Genomic DNA, 20,375 nt, shown 5'->3' on the forward strand with positions numbered 1-20,375 from the left:
CTAGATCCCTTATAGTTCTAAATCTCTAGTTCTTTAATGCAATCAAATTGAATCGGCTCATCGATCATCCAAGACCAATAGTAGAAATTGAAGGGAGGCAGAATTTGACTCAATGTTTTTTTTTATTGTTATTGATTTTTTTGAGAGAGAGAGCTGCCTAATAATGAGACAGTCTATGTGGTTAGGTAATAGGGGTGTTCAAGCACAGACTGTATGACCACCTTTTTTAAGAAAAGGGTTGTTAGAGATTCTGATCCAGCAATATTGCTGCTATATCCCAAGGAAATAAAAAAGTAGGGAGCAGGGAAGGACCTATTTGTACAAAAATTTATAGTAGCTCTTTTTGTGATGGCTAAGAATTGGAAGTTGAGGGGATGCCCATCAATTGAGGAATGACAGAACAAGTTGTGGTATATGATCGTAATGGAATACTATTGTGCTGTACGAAATGATAAACGGGATGATTTCAGAAAAACTTGGAAAGACTTACATGAACTGATGGAAAGTGAAGTGAGCAGAACCAGGAGGACATTGTACACAGTAACAGTAATATTGTACAATGAAGCAATGTGAATGACTTGGCTGTTCTCCACAACACAATGATCCAAGACAATCCCAAAGGACTCATGATGATAACTGTTATCTACCTCCAGAGAAAGAACTGATGTTATCTGAAACATACTGTTTTCTCTTTTTCTTTCCTTCCTTCCTTCCGTGCTTCTGTCCTTCCTTCCTTCCTTCCTTTCTTTCTCTTTTTCTTTCTTTCTCTCTCTCTTTCTTTCTTCCTTTCTTTCCTCCTTTCTTTCCTTCTTTCTTTCATCTGTCTTCTTACACAAAATGACCAATATGGAAATGTTTTACATGATTGCACATGTATAACCTATACCAGATTGCTTACTGTCTCAGGGAGGGGAGGAAGGAAGGGATAGAATTTGGAACTCAAAATTTAAAAAAATGTTAAGATTGTTTTAACATGTAATTGGGGAAAAATAAAATATTATTTTTAAAAAGGTTGTTGGAGAGGAGATTCCTATATTGGATGGGAGTTGGGACTGAGTGACCACTAAGTGTCCTTTCAGTGATAAGATTCTATGATTCTCAATGTCTTTCTCACTTAGAAATGAACAAACAAAAATCCCAACAGCAGTGACGTTACAAATTCAAATTCTGCTGGTGATCTTTTTTAGGATGCCCAACATAATCTTACAATATGCTTTTCCAAGAAAACTATGTCCATGCTACTCCTCTCCTTTTTCTTTGCTCCCTCAAAGATGCATTCAAATAAATTGCTGTTGTCTTTGTTCCAGATCGTAGCCAAGAAATACCGCAAGTATGAGATCCCTGCAGAGATGACAGGTCTATGGCGGTACCTCAAGAATGCCTATGCACGGGATGAATTCACCAACACCTGTGCAGCTGACAGTGAAATCGAGATGGCTTATGCTGATGTAGCCAAGCGACTCAGCAAATCTTGAACTCTCTCTCACCCTGTCTTGTCTCAGCTGCAAAAGAACTTATTCTCCACCAAAGACTCCTGCTTCATAGACTATTTCTTCCCTATTGCCTTGGGAAATTTTATTTTTTTTTTCATTACCAAGTCTTGCTAATGTCACCATAACATCAGCACTTGTCTTTCAGAAAGATCTAGAACTCATCTGGTCTTACCCATTGGGGAAATTGAAGGGCAGAGGTGCAAAATCCCATCAGTTAATCTCTTCAGGCACTGGTCTGATCTTTGTTTAGTCCAAGTGCGTGAAGCCCTCTCACACTTGGAATTGTTTAGCTGGCTATTCTGCCAACATCTCAAACCATGTTCTTGAGTGGATTAGGAACATGTAAGCAACACTGACTCCTCTTCTCCCCTTTTCATTGACCCCAGTGACTAAGGGTATGAGCCACATTTAAACAGATCTTGTCCGAGGCAGAATTTTTGCCTCAACATGAGAGGTAGAAGGCATGTGACAAGGATGAGGTGGGTGGATTGCTGGATTCTGGCAAATACACTTTCAGCCAGAACCTTTTAGCAACCCTCTTGCCAGTGAGTCCCAGATAAAGAGAAAAATGAATACTACTTAGTCACTGGTACAGCTGGCTCAGCTGCTACCTTTGGTGCTGGTAATGTTGTTAAAATGCTGCCCAGCAGTAATTAATCTAAACTTTCACTTGTCTCAGACTGGTGGGAAAGAGGGTGAACACACAATTTTCAACCCGTGTACTCAAAGGCCAAGGGAAAAGCAGGTGACCCAGAGGGAGAAGAGGGCACAGGGGTGAAGCAATGTTGATGCCAAAAGGCCCACTGGGTCTGCCAGCCAGTGGGGAATGCTTGAGCACTGATATTTGCTTGCCACTGGGTTGGGCATATTTATCAATGTATATGTTTTGATTCATGGGGAAGGGAGAAAAATGAGTTCTCTGTGGGGCTTACATGCTGAGATCTGCCAGGCAGGTCTTGTTTCTTCTTCTCTAGGTCTTGGGATGATGCATATCTCATTACCACCAACCTTCCACCCAAAGAACTAAGAAATGGCCAAAAGATTTCCCTTCAATTTCTCCTGGTTTTACTTGTCTACTGACTTCCTTAGATGAGTCCATCCAGTTGCTTCTGGATTTATATTAGCAGCAGTCTCCACTGCATGAGCATTACCGTTGGTCTATGGCTTGAGTACTGAGAATCTTAAGGAGAAATTCCATGACATTTTCATACTGAGGGAGCTATGGGTTTTGAACTTGAGTTCAACATGATTTATATCCTATTTTGTGAAATACACTAACCCATCCAAGTCATGTTTCCTATCTTAAATGTTCTCTGCCAATTACAAACAGGTGGCTGACATCAGAGATATAGCTAAGGTAGGGTCACCAAAGATTGGTCCATGGGCACCAGACTTTAGAGGGTGCCAAAAGTACCATCTTATAGTACTCTTCCTTTTCCTCTCATATGAGCTACTCCTTCACCTGTTTCAACTTTAGTGATGTTGGCCTTGTTTTGGGGATGTGCTTCTTGCCCTAAGTGGACACTCCTGAGGCTCCATTTCTACCTTCCTTTGACTTCTCATCTTGCTCCCTGCCCCTCCCTCAATTTTTCCCTGCAAAAAATTCCTTGTTATGACTCTGATCAACATTTTACCTGCTGGTTTTGCCTCTATCACGTTTCCTTTGTAACAGAAGGATTCTGGGAAAAGGGAGCTTAAAAAATGAACTGTCCACCTGCTGTGTCTCCCAATGAATTCATTGTGAGGAACACTATCTTGGGGCAGCGGCCAGACTCAACAACACCTCCCTATTTATTGTCTGCTGGCAGAGTAAGCAGGTTTAAGAGTACATCAAAACCACTAAATTTGATTCAACATTTCCCACAATGGTCAAGACAGATGGGTATTGGTCTCTCCATGGGAACAGCACCAAATCCTGGAAACAGAGAAGAATCTCCCTTCCCCCTGGGATTTGGGAGAGGGAAATGACACCTTGACCAGAAGACAGAAAGTGGAAAGGATGTACCTTAATTCTCAATATTTTGCCTTTTGCCGGTAGGAGGAAATGACTCAGTAAAACTTTTGTAAGCCCTGGGGGGTGGAGGGAAAACAGGATTGAAAGCATAGAATGAGCCGATTCAGTTCTCAGTCTCAAAGAACCTTTCCATGGGCTCCATGGAAACCCTGCTACTTGAGATGTTTAAACATGAGACCTGATGAGGAAATCAACCATTTTTACTGTAGGAAAATGTCCTGAATTGGGCCCTGGGGGCTGATGACCTGAATGGTTCCAGCGGTCTTTTAATTAGTGTGAAATCCTGTCATGCTCAGAAATGCTTCCTTGGCCCTATAGAACAAAGTAGATGACCTGGAAGAGACTTTACATTTCTCACTTCTATGAGCCTCCACACCATCACCCTTTTTTCCCTTAAAACATGTTCAATTAGTATACACAGGGACTTACTGTCAGCTCCAAGGCAGGGCAGCTTCAGTGAGAGTTTTAAATGGAATGCAAGTAACTCTGATGGATACCCCATCTCTTAAAATAGAGAATCACTTAAAAATAGCATCCTTAGAGCCGGCTATGATCTTGATACCTGAGGTAACTCCATGTGTAATAATCATAGTCAATAACTGAGTATTTATAATGTTGCCATAAAGGATGGCACTTTTGGATGAAAATTATATAACATTTGATTAATGTCCAGTTTTTTTATAGTATCTTAAGACTAGATGGATTGGAATAAGGCATAGTGGAAGCCCTGAGCTGAGAGTCAGAATATCTGGATTTTCATGTTGATTTGACTTCTAAGTCACTGTGTGGCCTTGATCAACTTATGTCCCTTCTTTAGGCTTCACTTTCCTTGCCTGTTAAACCAGATCAGATGACCACTTTCTTTAACTCGTTGACCTTCTGTAGTTCTAATCACACCCACAATAACATTACCGCCTGGTCATATTTTTGGAAATCCTTGCATTCTCCTCTAGAAATTTGCTTGTAGATCTGGTGATTATCATACATACTATCTGCTCACTATACAATCATAGTGAGAGATTGGACCAGCTCTAGATCTGTGTTCCTATGAACTAAATTTCTGGAATGAATTAGAATTAAGGAGGGGAAGGCAAAAAAAGAATTAGGTCTCTCAAGGAAGAATATTTACAACTCAAGTGACCCATGATAAGAGAAGTGTGAGCATCCACAGCCAAATCTACATTGACCCATAGCAATTTCCTGATGAATGCCTCTGTGAGACAACTTTTTCTACTCTCCAGGTAATGCCCCCTCTTCTTAGAGTAAATCCAAGATACTCCTTCCTGGACAGATACAACATTAATCTCATGATTATAATAGAACTAAGAAAGTTACTGTGTTTGACATCGCTACTTTTCATTATTATTTAAGTCCCATTTAAATTCCTTCTGTTCCCTCTGAAGTGATCTTTTCTCATGGTGAGGAAACTTTTTTCTAACTCATGACCTTTTGAACCATTCTGTTTCCAAGGAAGAAAAAGGCAGACCAACCTTCACCTATTTGGCTTTTGAGTTCAAGCCCAATACATTGGTACCCTCATAATATATGAAAGAAAATTGTGACATTTCCCCTATCTCTTCCAGGACTGTTCCAATTCAAGCTCGCATCCTATCAGAGATTTGTTACATATAAAGCTGATACTGGGTGTGTTTAAAGAAGGCAGAAGCCATCTTCCATGGCAGAAACTACATCTCCCTAAATGAATATGGGGTTGATTTTCTGAACAGCCCTGTTGGTGAAGGCTAGTCTTAAGGAGACAAGAATCTAAGATCTGGTTTAAACAAGTTCTCTTGAAACAGGCCATGCCAGCATTTAAAATGGGAGCTGTCCAATAGAGATGTTTGAATATTTCTCTCTTTGCCTCTGTACTGAGCCTCTGACAGACCCTCCTAAATCTATGGATTGAGTTAATATTTTTCTTTTTCACAAGAAGGAGCATTTTGTTTGCAGACAAACTCCAAGACAAAGTCACCTGATTCTCACTAGACCTTTAACTGTATGGATAAAATAACAGGACTTGCTGTGAAGCCTCAATAAATGTAAAATACTTTTTAAATGAAGGAAAAAAAAGTTGTTTTTTTCCTCCTCATGGATCTGCACCATTTATAAAATTATTTCCCAGTTTTGATTGGTACTTGATTCAAATAAAATTTGGTTTATTTTCAAATATTACAAAAGGATCATCAAACTTCTTTTGAACATGGATTGAAATTATTTCAGTGGACAGCGTTTATGGTGAGATATGTCTATGGTACTTAATACTGAAAAGGAAAATCATAAATAAGAGGGAAAAATTATCATGAAGTCTTTTTATATTTTTCATTGTTGATCTCCTTCATATATTTCTATTTAGAGCTGGCATAATTTTCTGGAATTCTGTTAAGTCTCCACCAGCCCCAAAGCCCAGTTCACTGGCTTGCCATTCTACTCTGCCAAACTGCACCCTCTCTTCCCTGTCCTCTCTTCCCTGTCCTTCTTTCTCTTCTTCCCCCCAAATCTCCATACAATTTGCCTCTTTCCAAGAATTTTTACCTCCAATGTAATTTCTTTGGATTAGAAAAGGAAAGGGGTGGGGTGGGGAAGGCATTGCCTGAAGAACTATTGGGAAAATGCAGGTAATTTATTTGAGAAGTGGAAGATTTCTAGCAGTAGTAGGGATTCTGCTATTGTCACTCAATCCATTAACATGTGTTTTAAATTATTTTAAACCTGACGAGCTGAGCTAGGTTAACACTAGCCAGGATAAATTGATCCTTGAGTTTAGTTCATTGTTATCTCAGGAAATTTGTCAGTCCTGGTCCCAAAGTGATGAGTGTCCCGGGTACTGATAGCAGTGAAGGCTACTATCAGTTTCTGACCAGAGAATCCAAGGTAGGGTTTCTTAAAGAGTTTCAGGGAAAACAAACTTCAGGCGATGATATGGGGGAAACAGCAGGGGATTTTAAGACAGACATTCTTGGTTTTGCCACTTACTACTTTGTGTGACCTTGTGTAACAACAATGCTACTTGCCACTAGCGTGGCTGTGTAAGGCCAAACTGCACAGGTTCTTTGATCTGGTTTTCTAAGGAAAGCAACTTTAAGGGGTTAATAATCTTACTTTAATGAACTATACATATATCATTCACTTAGTTTAGGGGGAAAAGTCAGCACCCTGAAATTTAGAGAAAACACAAACAGAAATTACAAGCAGAAATTATACAAACAGAGCAAAATAACACAAATCGACAGGCTTCTAGCCATCTGACCAAGACATTACATACATAGTTACCAGAGAGAGAAGCACCAACATCTGTGTTTTTCCAAAGCTGGAGGCCTCCTTAACAGCTACCCAGAGTCTCATCTGGTCAAATCACACGACACTCTTCCAGTGAGTGAGCCCCAAGCAAACTGCTAACCTCAGAGTATATATACACTTCTTCAGGATCAGAAGGCATCACAACCATGTGACTCAAACCCATGCAACCTAAGCCTTCCCATGACTTAAGCAGGTCATCAAAGACTTGATTGAAAAGGCAAGACTCAAAGGCACTTGATTGCCTTAGTGCTGAAAAGCACTCCAAAACAAAAGACAACAAAAAGTCCCACTTTACTTGCCATTACACCTTGGGCTCCAGTTTCCTTAGCTGAAAAATGAGCAAGTTGAACTATGTGCTTTTTAAGGTCCCTTCTAGGTCCAAGTCGATAATCACATAACACTTCTTTCCCAATCCTGCCCCTCTCCCCACCCCGCACCCCAGCCCCCACCGCCACACACACACAGTAGCTCAGTCCATCATCTCATTCCTGGAATGCTGAGACAGTCTACCAAGTAAATCCTGTTTCTCAAATCCATCCTGTTTACTTGTTGAGTCATCCTCACTACTCTGCTCATAATCTTTTATTGGCTCCCTATTGGTTACCATGTCAAAGAAAAATTCCTCTGACTGGCTTTCTTGGGCTTCCATAATCTGGCTCCATCTACTCAGCATTATCTTCCCACCACTCCCCCAAATGTATCCTTTTCTCTGGCCAGACTGATTTCTTCAAAAGTGGTTTTTGATGATTCTTCTCCTCCCTCTCACAGCCTTGTAATCTCTCCCTTTCTCCATCTATCCATCTATTCTCTGTATTACCAAGGCAATATTCACAGCACTGATGATTGCTATGTGAATATGCCAGCATAGTTCTGAATCACAAAATATGACAGACTCTCCATATAGAAGACAGAAGCAAAACATTTATTCAGACATCAGAAAACCCAATCCCAAAACCAGTAAGTCCAATCCATCTAAGCAGCAAAGAATTTAATACACATTATCGGAGCAGAGAACCATCTCCATCTCCAAGTCATTCCCCTCCCCTGCTGGGGCCTTCCCACAAACACACTTACAGCACAGCTAGCTGGCCTGCATCTTCTCTCTCCCTCAGTTCTAACTGCTCTGACTACTCCGACCAACTTCCTTCCTGCTCCACCCTTTACTGTTCCACTTGCTCACAAGGTCCTTTTTTGACTTAGGCCTCCTGTGACATAAGCAGGTCACATAGGCCTATTAATGGATGGGAAGATCTTCAAATTTACATTATCATTACATCCCCCCACCCAGTGGATAGAATACTGAGCCTGGAGTCAGGAAAACCTAAGTTCAAATCCTGCTTCAGGCCCTTACTGGGTGTGTGACCCTGGGCAAGTTACATGACCTCTGACTCAGTTTTCTTAACTGGAAAATGAGAATGATAATAGCACCTATCTCCAAAGATTGTCCTGAGGCTCAAATGATAATATTTGTAAAGTGTCTGGCACATAGTAGGTGTTTTATGAATGCTTATTCCCTTCCTTTCTCCCTCTTTCTCTCCCTTTTCTCTTTCCATTCTTCTTCCCTTCTCCTATCCTAGCCTTCCTTATTCCCTTCCTTCCTTTTCCTATTCAATCTTCAAACTGCAACTCAAATCCTACCTTGTCTTTGAAACTGTCCTTTGATGTTACAGCCCTCATTGAGATACTCTCCATTGTTCTCAGAGAGTGGATTTAGAGTTAGAAGAGGTGGGCCTAAATCTTGGTTCTGCCACTTACCAACTCGGGAGCTTTAGGCAAATCATTTAATTTCTTTGTCATCAGTTTTCTTATTGGTAAAATGGAATAGGGGCAGCTGGGTGGCACCATACTGCCTAGAGTCCTAGACCTAAAGTCATGAAGACTCATTTCTTTGAGTTCAAATCCAGTGTCAGACATTTACAAGTTATGTGAACCTGGGCAAGTCCCTTAACCCTGCTCACATGAGCTTCGTCATCTGTCAAATGAGCTGGAGAAGGAAATGGCAAATTACTCCAGTAACTTTGCCAAGGAAACCCTACATGGGGCCACGAAGAGTTGGACACAAATGAAACAACTGAACAACACCTGTAAAAATGGACTAGGTGGCCTCTAAAGATCCCTTCCAGATATGAATATGTGATGCTATGACCCCTACAGCATTCTGTTTGACACCAGGCAGTTTGACACTTTATTATAGACAAGGGCTATCCAACCTTAGGTTTTTATTGAAACAATAGACAATATATTTTGATTTGCCATTTTAGTGAGAGCTCTGCAGTAGCTCGGCTTTGTTTACTAAAGCATTTATGTAAATTTCTATGCTTGTAGGCAGGCTGCATAAATCGCACTGTGGGCTGCATACGGACTGTGGGCCACATTTTGGACAACTCTGTTATAGACTATCTCATAATATTCACTTCGGAATAAGTCTTTTTTCCTTAACAAAATTTTCAGCTCTGTGAGGTCAGGTGTACCAAGTCTTTACTACACAATAGCCAGTAGCAAGATGGACTGCTTGCTCTTTTCTTTATATGCTAATACATTTCCAACCTCCCTCTGGCACAGGCCATGTCCCCTATGGCTAGAATGCCCTCCCCTCTGACTTCTGACTCATAAAATCTCTAACTTTCTTCAAAGCACAGCTCAAGCAATGTATCTTATTGGAAATGTTTCCTAACCACTCGCTTTACGATTACTTATCAGTACACATGTTATCTCCCTGTGTAGACTATAAGCTCCTTGAGTGCAAGGAGTATTTTTTCCTTCTTGCCTTTGTATCCCTACCACTTAGCACATAGTAGGTGCCCCAAAGGCTTCTTGAATTGAATTATTAGAGTAACAGAAATCCGAGTGTTGGGGGAAAGACCTTAAAGATTTTCTAGTCAAGCCTCTAGATTTTTTAGGTGAGGAAATTGCATAAGTGACTGAATCAGGAATAGAACCCAGATCTTGGGAATCCCACACCAGTCTTCTTTCCCTGACAGTACTCTGGATCCTAAATGTTAAGCAGTTAGCCTAAGAGAGGAGTCTTGAGTAAGAGAGGAGAAGATGGGTACAGGCAGTGGTATGACAGTACCGAATGCCTTTGGGGGCAAGAAAGGAAAGGTATGAGACTTCTAACCCTGAAAGAATAATAATGACAAGGGTCAAAATAAGGCTTGAAGAGGGCAGCTAGGTGGCACAGTGGCTGGAGTTCTGGGTCTGGAATAGGGAAGACTCATCTCTCTGCGTTAAAATCCAGCCTCAGTTACTTGCTAGCTATGTAACCCTAGGCAAGTCACTTCACCCTATTTACCTCAGTTTTCTCATCTGTAAAATGAGCTGGAGAAGGAAATGGCAAATTGCCAAAAAAAAAACCCAGGTGGAGTCACAAAGAGTCAGACATAAGGCCTTTCTGGGCCTCAGTTTCTTCATCTTCAAAATGAAGAGGTTAGATTAGACAACCTCTAATGTCTCAGCTCTAGCTTTATTATTCTAATATAGATAAGTCGAACCTCATAGGTGCCATTTGAGACTGGGTGAGATGTGACTTCATGGGTGGATGTGTAAGGATAGAAATATATTCTATACTGAAAAGAGATTTGGCAAGAGGTACACCAAAGTAGCATTGAAGAACAGGTGTATTTAGTCCAATTAAATTTAACAAACATTCATTAAGCGTCTAATTTAGTGCCCTAAATACTATGCTAGCTTTATTAAGTGAAATAAATACCCCTAAAGCCTCATCCCTGCCCCCTAAGGAATGTATTAATGTAGCAGCCTTTTTTGCTAACCAAAGTGTAGCAATTCTAGGGACAAAACCCCAGGAAAGAAAACCTTTTGGGGTCTGTGAATCTGTGAGCAAAACTTCTCAAGTGCTCTCAGGAACAAACACCAACGATGCCACTCTTTGGTCTGGTACTGACTTGTTACCATATTAATTATCTCATTTAATTCAAAGGCAATGCAGTAGGTATAATCTGAAATCATCTTATAAATTATTTGAAGTGCAAAAACAATATTAATTCTCTCAGATCTCTCACTCTTGTAATACCAAAGAAACCTCTTTTCCCATCAGTTAAATCTCTTCTCAGTCTCAAAACCTGAACTTAGACAAATATCACGTTCCTGGCTATATATACAGAAACATAGACAAACATTTAAGTAACATTGGCTGTGAGAAAGGTCACTTACCAGCATCACCTCTATGCTCTAGAAAAGCAAGAGAAAGACAAAGTTGTTTGTCAGAATTCCTTTCACTCATGTCAACTGTCAGCTTCTCTAGAATAATGGAACTGCGGTCCAATGAATCAGTTCTCCTAAAAAAAAATACTGAACTCTTTTCCTCTCAGAATAACATTTTACTCAGTTCTACCTCAAAAATGCCATTTAATTGCTTTTCTTCAGAGAATAAGGTTTAATTCAACAAGTTAAATTTTCATCAAGATGGAAATATAATTAAACTTATTCAGTTCCCCACAGGGCTTCTCCTTAGGATGTCTTCTCCACAGACTGAGTGTTAAAGTCTCTCAAGTAAGACAGTTAACTATTCAAGTCTCCCCCAAACTCTTGTCCAGAGGCAGTCAGTTGTTAGTTTTCTCAGGAATAGTGGTTCTTTCTGTTCTCTCTCAGTGCCTTGGACTTGCTGAAAGATGAAAGTTAATTATCGGGCCCAATTGTCTGTATTTTAAAAGATTTAACTTTTATTTTTTCAGCTAATAAGCATTATTTGGTCTTCCTCCCATCCACCGCATTGAGAAAAAAAGAGAGAGAAAAAGTTCCTTGTACAAATATGCCTAGTCAAACAAATCAAATTCTCACATTGACTATGTCCCAAAATATATGTCTAATTCTTCATCTTGAGTCCATTAGCTCTCTCTTAGGTGGTAGGTAGCAATGAATCATCAGTGGTCCCCTGGAATTATGGTTGGTTATTGCATTGATCTGGGTAGCTAGGTAGCACAGCAGATAGAGTAGGCCTAGAGTCAAGAAGATGCATCTTCATGAGTTGAAATCCAGCCTCAGATACTTCCTAGCTGTGTGATCCTGGCCAAGTCACTTAACCCTGTTTGCCTCAGTTTCCTCATCTGTAAAATGAACTGGAGAAGAAAATGACAAATCACTCCACTACCTCTGCCAAGAAAATCCCAAATGGGGTCACAAAGAGTCAGACACTTACTGAAATGACTGAACAACAAATTGCATTGGTCAGAATTTTCAAATCTTTCAAAGTTTTGTTTTTATAATGTAATTATTATGTTAATTGTTCTCTTGTTTCTGCTCACTTCACTCTGCATCAGTTCATACAAGTTTTTCCAGATTCTCTGAAACTATCCCTTTTATCATTTCTTATAGCACAAAAATATTTCATTATATTCATACACCATGATTTGTTCAGCCATTTACTGTTTGATGTACACACTCTTACTCTTCTTTACTATAACAAAATATAGTTCTTTACTATTCTATAACAAAAAGCTGCCATAAATATCTTTGTACGTGTGGGTGCTTTTCCTCTTTCTTGGAGCTCTTTAGGGCTAGACACCTAGTTTCAGTATTGCTGGGTTAAAAGTCATGTGCAGTTTAGTAATGATTTTAGGATGCATGGCGTTAACAGATGGGGAGATCAGGGCAGGCTTTCTGGAGAAGAGGCTGTTTGAGCTGACACTTGAAGCAAAGTAGGGAAAGCAGGAGGTGGAGATGAGGACTGAGAGCCTTCCAGGTGTTGGGAACTGCCATTGAAAAATCAAGGAGACCCAAGATGGAATAAACAAAGAATAGCAAGTAAGTATGACCGGATCATACAGTATATAAAGGAGAGTAGAACACAAGACTAAATATAGGAAAGGTGGGAAAGGCCCAGGTTGTAAAGAGCTTATGATGCCAAAGGACTTTGTATTTGATCCTGGAAATAATGGGGAGCCAGTGGAGTTTATTGAGTGGAAGGAAAGGGGGCTTAGTTTCACAAAGCTAATAAGTATCTGAGGCTGGATTTGAATTCAGGTCTTCTAATTCATAGGGACAGCAGTGCAGTGGATTGAGCACTGGGCTTAGAAAACTCATCTTCATAAGTTCAAATCCAGCCTCAGACACTTACTACCCACGTGACCCTGGACAAGTCACCCTATTTGCCTCAGTTGCTTATCTGTCATATGAGAAGGAGAAGGAAATAACAAACCACTCCAGAATCTCTGCCAAGAAAACCTCAACTGGGGTCATGGAGAGTCGGACACGACCGAGACAATTGGATAAGAAGGACAGGCATCTACTGTGGGGCAATCATAGCGCTAGGCATTGAATATAGAAAAAGAAGCAAAAGAGAGTTCCTGCATTCAAGGAATTGACAATGTAATCAGATAATTGAAGCCGTGGGATCAGAGGAGGTTTGAAAGGGGGAAAGTATAGGGAGAGAAGAGAAAGAAATAGAGGCAGAGCCTTAGAGGAGACACACATTTATACACACACACACACACACACACACACACACACACACACACACACGATAGGTGGACAGAGGATGAGGATAAAGACCAAGAAACAATCTGACAGGCAAGAAAAGAGCAAGGAGAGGGCAATACCTCAAAAGCTGAGGGAGGAAAGAATACCCAGAAATAAGGGCTCAGCGGCAGATGGTACCAAATGCTGTAGAAAAATCAAGAATGAAGAGCATCAAGAAAGGCCCATTGGGTTTGGTAATTAAAAAAATCAGTTGGGACCTTTGTGATACCAATTTCAGTGGAGTGATAGGTTTACAGGAGTTACAGGTTTACAGTGAAGAATGATCAGGTGATGAAGAAATAAAAGAAATCCATAATCCTATACATTGACAATTGTCCAAAATGATGACCCCAGGAGCACAGCTATACTGAGAAATTCTGGTGCGTAGGGCAAGAGCCCCAAAATGTATACTATGGCCAGCAGCATGAAAGATATCTTCAAATCGTCTTATGGTCGGTCGTTGGCTGACTGTCTACTTTAACTGAGTATTCTTGCTAAGTGGTTGCTAGAGCAAGCCATTTTTTACCTGTTCAAAGAATATGATTTCAGAGTTTCCTCTAAATTTTAGCATGGGGCAAAGCTACAGCCATCTCAATTTAGTTGTGGCTCTGCGTTGAAGCACTACATCCAAAATTCGTCACCATCAAATAATCAATTACATGCAGTATATTATACTGACTGAGTCAAAGTTTATAAGTGGACTTGGACAGTTTGAAAAAGTCTTCAGCAACGAGGGTAAAAAAATTATTTTTCAAATTTTGACATTTTTTAACTCTTATGACCCCTTTCCTGAGGCCCTTGGGAAAATTAATGACCTTCTTTCCTTGACTATAAATTCCATAAGAGCAGAGACTTTCTTATCTAAGCCTTGTATCATTCCTAGGTCTAGCACGGGTGCTCTGCATTCATTCATTCATTCATTCATTTGTTTAAGTACCTACCGTGTGTCAAGCACCATTCTGTGAATGCAAAGACAAAAATAACGCAATCCCTGCCTTCAATGAACTCACATTCTATTATGAGGAAATGATAATACACAAATAATTTAAACTAAAATATATGCAAGTATACAAGAAGTAGCAGAGAGCAGAGGGGGCTCTCCAGCTGGAGGGGATCAAGAAAGGCCTCTACATGTAAACATAATAAAAGCTTGTTGAATTTAATTGAATAAATGGACTCAATTGGAACTGTAATAGCCCTGGATTTCTAGCTCTAAAATTTAAAAGATAGACATTCTTAAGTTAAAAATTAAAGGAAAGAACTAACAAATATATTAGACAAACAACCATTATCCAATGAATACGGGCAAATGGTTCTCAAAATCAGAATCACAAACAATTATCTGTTATATGAAAGAGTGCTCCAGAAAAATATTAATAAGGAAAACATAAAACAAAATGACTTTGAGGTTTTACCTCATACCCAGAAAATTGGAAAAGATGATGCAAGATGGGAATAGTCCCTCTTGGAGGGGTTGTGGAAAGACAGGCATTTGACTACGTTGTTCCTGAAGTTGTGAACTGGTCTATTCATTCTGGAAAGAAATTTGGAATTCTGCTACAAGTGACTAAATATTCATACCCTTTGACTCAGAAACCCCTCTGCTGGGGATATAGCCCAGGACTTCAAAGACAAAAAGAAAGGTCCTTTATAAGATAAACACAACATTTTAAAGGAAAACAATTTTGAGAGACTTAAGAACCAATGAAATTGCCAACCATGACTCTCGAAGACTGGTGATGCTACTCTCCTCCTGCCAGAGAGGGTGGGAATAAGTACTTATGAAATACCTACTACGTGTCAGGCACTATGCTAAGTGCTTTCCCCGCCCCAGTTATTATCTCATTTGATTCTCATAACAACCCTGCAAGATAGGTAAAATTATTGTACCTGTTTTACATCTAAGAAAACTAAGGCAGGTTAAGAGAGTTGCCCAGGATCACGCTACTAGGTATCTAAGGCCAAACTGGAACTCAGGTCTTCCTGACTCAAGGACCCATATTTTATTCACTGAGCCACCAGTGGCCTCTGAATGATGGACTCAAGGTGCTGAATGAGAGATATATTTTTAGCACTACCAATGAGGGAATTTGTTTTGCTTGACTATTCGAATTTGTTGCAAGGCCTGTGTTTTTCTTTTGTTCATCGGAGGGAAAGGATTTGTCAGGTAGAGGGGAGCTAGTGATAATTGTAAAATAAAATTGAAACAAGGAAAAGAGTTATTTAAACATTTAAAATAGGCACATAAGAGAACTGGAAGAAGTTCAAAAGGAAAAACAGAACAACTTTGAAATGGATTTCACTGAATAATTTTATGCACTTTAAAAAACAACAAATTGTGCCCAAGAGATTAATAGTTTAATATATAATCCTCCTTTTCTGTTTTATTTTGTATATAAAAAATATTCTCTTTTGGTGGGGGCCTGTGTATATTAGAGTAAGAATTTTTTTAATTCTTTTTTTTTTTGAAGAGGGAAGGCAGAGCAATTGGGGTTAAGTGACTTGCCCAAGGTCACACAGCTAGTAAGTGTGTCAAGTGTCTGAGGCCAGGTTTGAACTCAGGTCCTCCTGACTCCAGGGCCGGTGCTTTACTCACTGCGCCACCTAGCTGCCCCGAATAAGAATTTTTTTAAAAGTTTAAAAAGGAAAATTCTATAGATACCAAAATATTTTTTAGTTTTTTTAGTATGAACTTGAGAAATATCAGTAAGTATTAACATTTTCACATACAAAGAACAGAAATAGAAAATTGTCTATGAAAATGAATCTATTATGCCCACCTTGTCTTTTTAGTTACTCAGTCAATGTACTTGCTATGTACCAGGCACTGTGCTTAGGGCTGGGGATAAAAAATGAAACAAAAAATCCCTGCCCTCAAAGAGCTAATAATCTAACGGGACAGACAAGCAAACAAATATGTACAAACAAACTATACAGCTTGTTTATAGGACAAATAGGAAATAATTAAGAGAGGGAAGGCACCACTAGAAGTATATATTAAATTTAATAATGTAGTACCCACATTGGCCTGATTATATACATCCATTTCTGAATTTCCCTCTGGTCTTTTTATGTACTTTTTTTAAGTTCCACTGATGTTTTTTCCTTTTCTTTTCTCTTTTTCTTTTCCTCTCCCCTTCTTTTCTCTACCTCCTCTCTTTTCACTTCTGTTTTCTCTTTCTTTCCCTTTTATTTCCTTTTCCTTTTCATTCCCTTCTCTTCCCTTTTCTTTTTTCTTTCTCCACTTTGGCCTCATTAACACTACACTTATCTCCCCCAAATCTCTCCCCTTCTCCAAAAACCCTCCAAAACCTCCCTGGTAAATAAATAAGCATAATCAAACAAAATAAACACCCATGCTACCAGTGTTTGAAAATGTATGTCTCATTGCATCTATAATGTATCTGTCTGTCTATTTATCTATCTATCATCTATCTCTCTACAGTTTATCTTCCAAGAGGCAAGTAGTATATTTTCTCATCAGTCTTCTGGAGTCAAGATTGATCATTCATTGATCAGAATGATTAGATCTTTCAAAGCAATCTTCCTTCACAGTAGCATAGGCACTGTATACATTATTGCCTTGAGTCTGCTCACTTCACTCTGTATCAGTTCATACTAGTTAGTCTTCCTAGGTTTCTCCGAATCCATCCCTTTCATCATCTCTTATGATATAATAATATCCTATTACAGTCATGTATCATAATTTGCTTTGCTTTTCCCCAGTTGATGTGCACTATGCCAAAATGTTTATACTTTTTGTACTAGCAGAGTACTGCAAATGTAGTAGATGTCCATTGATTTAGGAAGGGATAAATAACTTGTGGTATGTGAATTTAATGGGATATCACTGCATTGTAATTAATGATAAATATGAAGAACTAGAGAAGCATAGGAAGACTTACATGAACTGATTCAAAACGAACTAAACAGAACCAGAGAAACAATACCCAGAATAACTACAGCAGAGTAAATGGAAAGGAAAAAAAATAGAAACCGAATGCTATGTAAGTATGATGATCAAGCCAGGCCCCAAGGAAGATATAGAAAAATGTCTCTTTCTTTTGTCTTTTCAAGGCTGAAGGTGGGGTGATATGGAAGTGGAATGCTGCCTATAATGTTTGCCTTAGTTGATTCATTGTTTAGTATTGCTGACATACTTCCCCCTCTTTTTTCTTTTACATTCTTTACTATAAGGGTTGGCAGCCTAGGGAGTGGGGCAGAAGGAAGAGTTGGGAAATTAAGGTGATACAAAAAACTAAAGATATCAATAAAATCGTTTAAAAATAGTGGGCAGGTGATTGGAATAGAAAAGAATAAGGTCAACTGAACTGCTAATAATAATAGCCCTCATTCCTATAGAATTTTTTTGTGGGGGGTGGAAGGTATTTGAGAGTCAAACAGGGTTAAGTGACTTGCCCAGGTTCACATAGCTAGTTAGTGTCTGAAGCCACATTTGAACTCAGGTCCTCCAGACTCCAGGGCTGGTGCTCTAACAACTGCACCACCTAGATGTCCCTATTCCTATTTAAAATTTTTATAGTTTATAAAGTTTATAGTTTATAGTATATTAAAGTATATAGTTTATTAAAAAATTAAAATTATGGTTTATAAAGTACTTTTATCACAACCACCTCATGAGGCAGACAGTCCTACCTCGTACTGTTTTTATCGTTATTTTATAGGTGAGGAAACTAAGTCTTATCTACTTGCCCATAGTCGCAGTGCCAGCAAGGTTCCGAGAGCAGACTTGAGTTCAGGTCTTCTGACACTATGTCCAATGTGGTTTCTATTGATTGTTGCTGTCGAATTATTTCAGTTGTATCTGACTCTTCATGACTCCATTATGGGGTTTTCTTGGCAAAAATACAAGAATGGTTTATTATTTCCTTCTCCAGCTCATTTTCACATATCAGGAAACTGAGGCAAACAGGCTTAAGTGATTCATCCAGGGTCACCCAGGTAGTAAATGTCTGAGGTCAAATTTGAACTCAGGTCTTTCTGACCCTAGACTCAGTGCTCTATCTATCCACTGCACCACATAATTGCCCCATTACAACCTGCTAGATAATGCTGATTTACAACAGAATTAGATGTTTGACATTCTGGGAAAAGTGAGAAACTCCCAAATCCATCATTATGTTACTTCATCTAGAAAAGGGAATTTTTATATGGTGAGGTAGTGGGGAGGGGGTTTAAATGAGTAGTTGAAAAAGTAGACCAGTGAAGGCTATTTTTTTTAAAAAATATTTATATCTATTTTATATAATTTTTAATTAAATTTTAAAATATTTTAGCTTGGATTCATAGATTTTTTATTAATATAGTCCTTTCCTTCTCCTACCCAGAGAACTATTCCTAAAACAAAGAATTTTTTTAAAGTGGAAAAAATCAATTAAAACTAACCAGGACATCAGACCTAACAGTGTATGTTGTATCCTGACTCCATAGTCCGCTACCTCTACAAAAAATAGAGGGATAGAGGTACATTTTTATGTCTATTTTTCAGGGACAAGATTGACTGTTGTAATTATGCAGCATTCAGCATTTGGACTGCTTCAAAAAAACCTTGCAAAAATGCAAAGTCAATTTCAAAGGACCTTTTAAATAACATCAAAATTAAGATTTAAGATTAATTAATTCTTAAGAATTAAAGAAAGGGGGTCAGTGGGCAGGTTGGGGGGGGAATTACTTGAATATAACAATGCAAAAATGATATTCAGAGGTAAAAAGAAGGTAGTAGACAGAGTCAGTGTAATTCTTTGCTTCAGTCTTCATGGAGAAAAACATTAAGGGAACTGCCACACTCAAATATTCTTTCCAAGGAGATAGATCAGGGAGGTTGGATTAAATAGTAGTGGGGCCATAGCCCTATTTAGTAACACGGGTGGGAAGAAATTGTTGGGAATAGATGTGCTCTGCCCAAGAGTCAGAAGGAAATTAAAGGTGAAATGATAGAATTGCTGGCTAACGTGTAACTGTTGGTAAAAAAGTGTCGTAACAACAGAAATAAGCCAGGAAAAGGCCTAATAGAACCAGGGGATCAAAGATTTAGAACAGAGAGGTAGGTGGCACAGTGGCTAGAGCGCTGGACCTAAAGTCAAAAAGACTCATCTTCCTGAGTTCAAATCTGGCCTTAGACACTTACTAGCTGTGTGATCCTGGGCAAGTCACTTAACTCTGCCTCAGTTTCCTCATTTGGAAAATGAGCTGGAGAAGGAAATGGCAAGCCAGTCCAGTATCTTTGCTAAGAAAACACCATGTACAGTATTGGCATGCTGTAGTTCACAATCCAACAAAGACTTGGACATGACTGAAAAACAACAAAAATAGCACCTACTTCCCAGGATTGTTGTGAGGATAAATGGAATGAATATTTGTGAAGTGTTTTGTAAACCTTGAAGCACTTTATGAATGCTAGTGGAGAGGGGGAGGGAGAGGGAAAGGGAGAGGAAGAGGGAGTGTGGGAGAGAGAGGGAAGGAGAGGGAGAGAGGGAGAGAGAGAGAGGGAAAGAGGGAGAAAGAGGGAGAAGGAGAGAATGAGAATGAATGAGGCTTCATCATCCTGGAAATAAGAAAGCTGAGAGGGTAAATGATCATAGGGATCGTGCTAGGAAAGATGGTGGATTTAGAGCTAGAAGGATCCATGGATGTCAGAGATCAGCTGGTCTCTCCCATTCATTTGACAAGGAGTCCACTGAGGTCCAGAGAGGCAGGTTGATTTGGTCTCTCATAGACATCCCCTTCTCTCCTTCTCTCCGCTCACACAGCCACCATATTGGTGCAGACCTTCATCACCTCTCACCCAGAATTGTTTCAATAACCTCCTTACTGTATTCCCTGCTTCAAGTCTCTTCCTGTTCCAATCCATCCTCCATTGAGCTGCCAAAATAATTTTCCTAAAGTGCAGGTCTGACTATGTCGCCCCGGTGCTCAATGAGCTACAGTGGCTCCCTATTACAGCTGGGATCAAATATAGACCCTTCTGTTAGGCATTTACAGCTCTTTACCATCGGGTCCCCTCCTACCTTTCCACTCTTCTTCCACTTAATTCCCCTCCAAGCATTCTCTGATCCAACTACATAGGCCTTCTTGTT

At 39.5% G+C, this 20,375-nt stretch overlaps 1 protein-coding gene across 1 annotated transcript in view; it reads left to right on the plus strand.

Moving 5' to 3' along the window:
- The window catches only part of CLIC5 (chloride intracellular channel 5), a 133,101-nt gene extending 127,406 nt beyond the window's left edge, over nt 1–5,695 (plus strand). Inside the window, exon 6 of the mRNA XM_036767504.1 lies at nt 1,308–5,695. Within this exon, the coding sequence (XP_036623399.1) occupies nt 1,308–1,475 (168 nt within the window). The 3' untranslated portion in view covers nt 1,476–5,695. The remainder of the gene's footprint in view (nt 1–1,307) is intronic.
- The last annotated feature ends 14,680 nt before the right edge of the window (nt 5,696–20,375 follow it).

This window comes from Trichosurus vulpecula, chromosome 7, assembly GCF_011100635.1.
Source record: "Trichosurus vulpecula isolate mTriVul1 chromosome 7, mTriVul1.pri, whole genome shotgun sequence".
NCBI lineage: Eukaryota > Metazoa > Chordata > Mammalia > Diprotodontia > Phalangeridae > Trichosurus > Trichosurus vulpecula.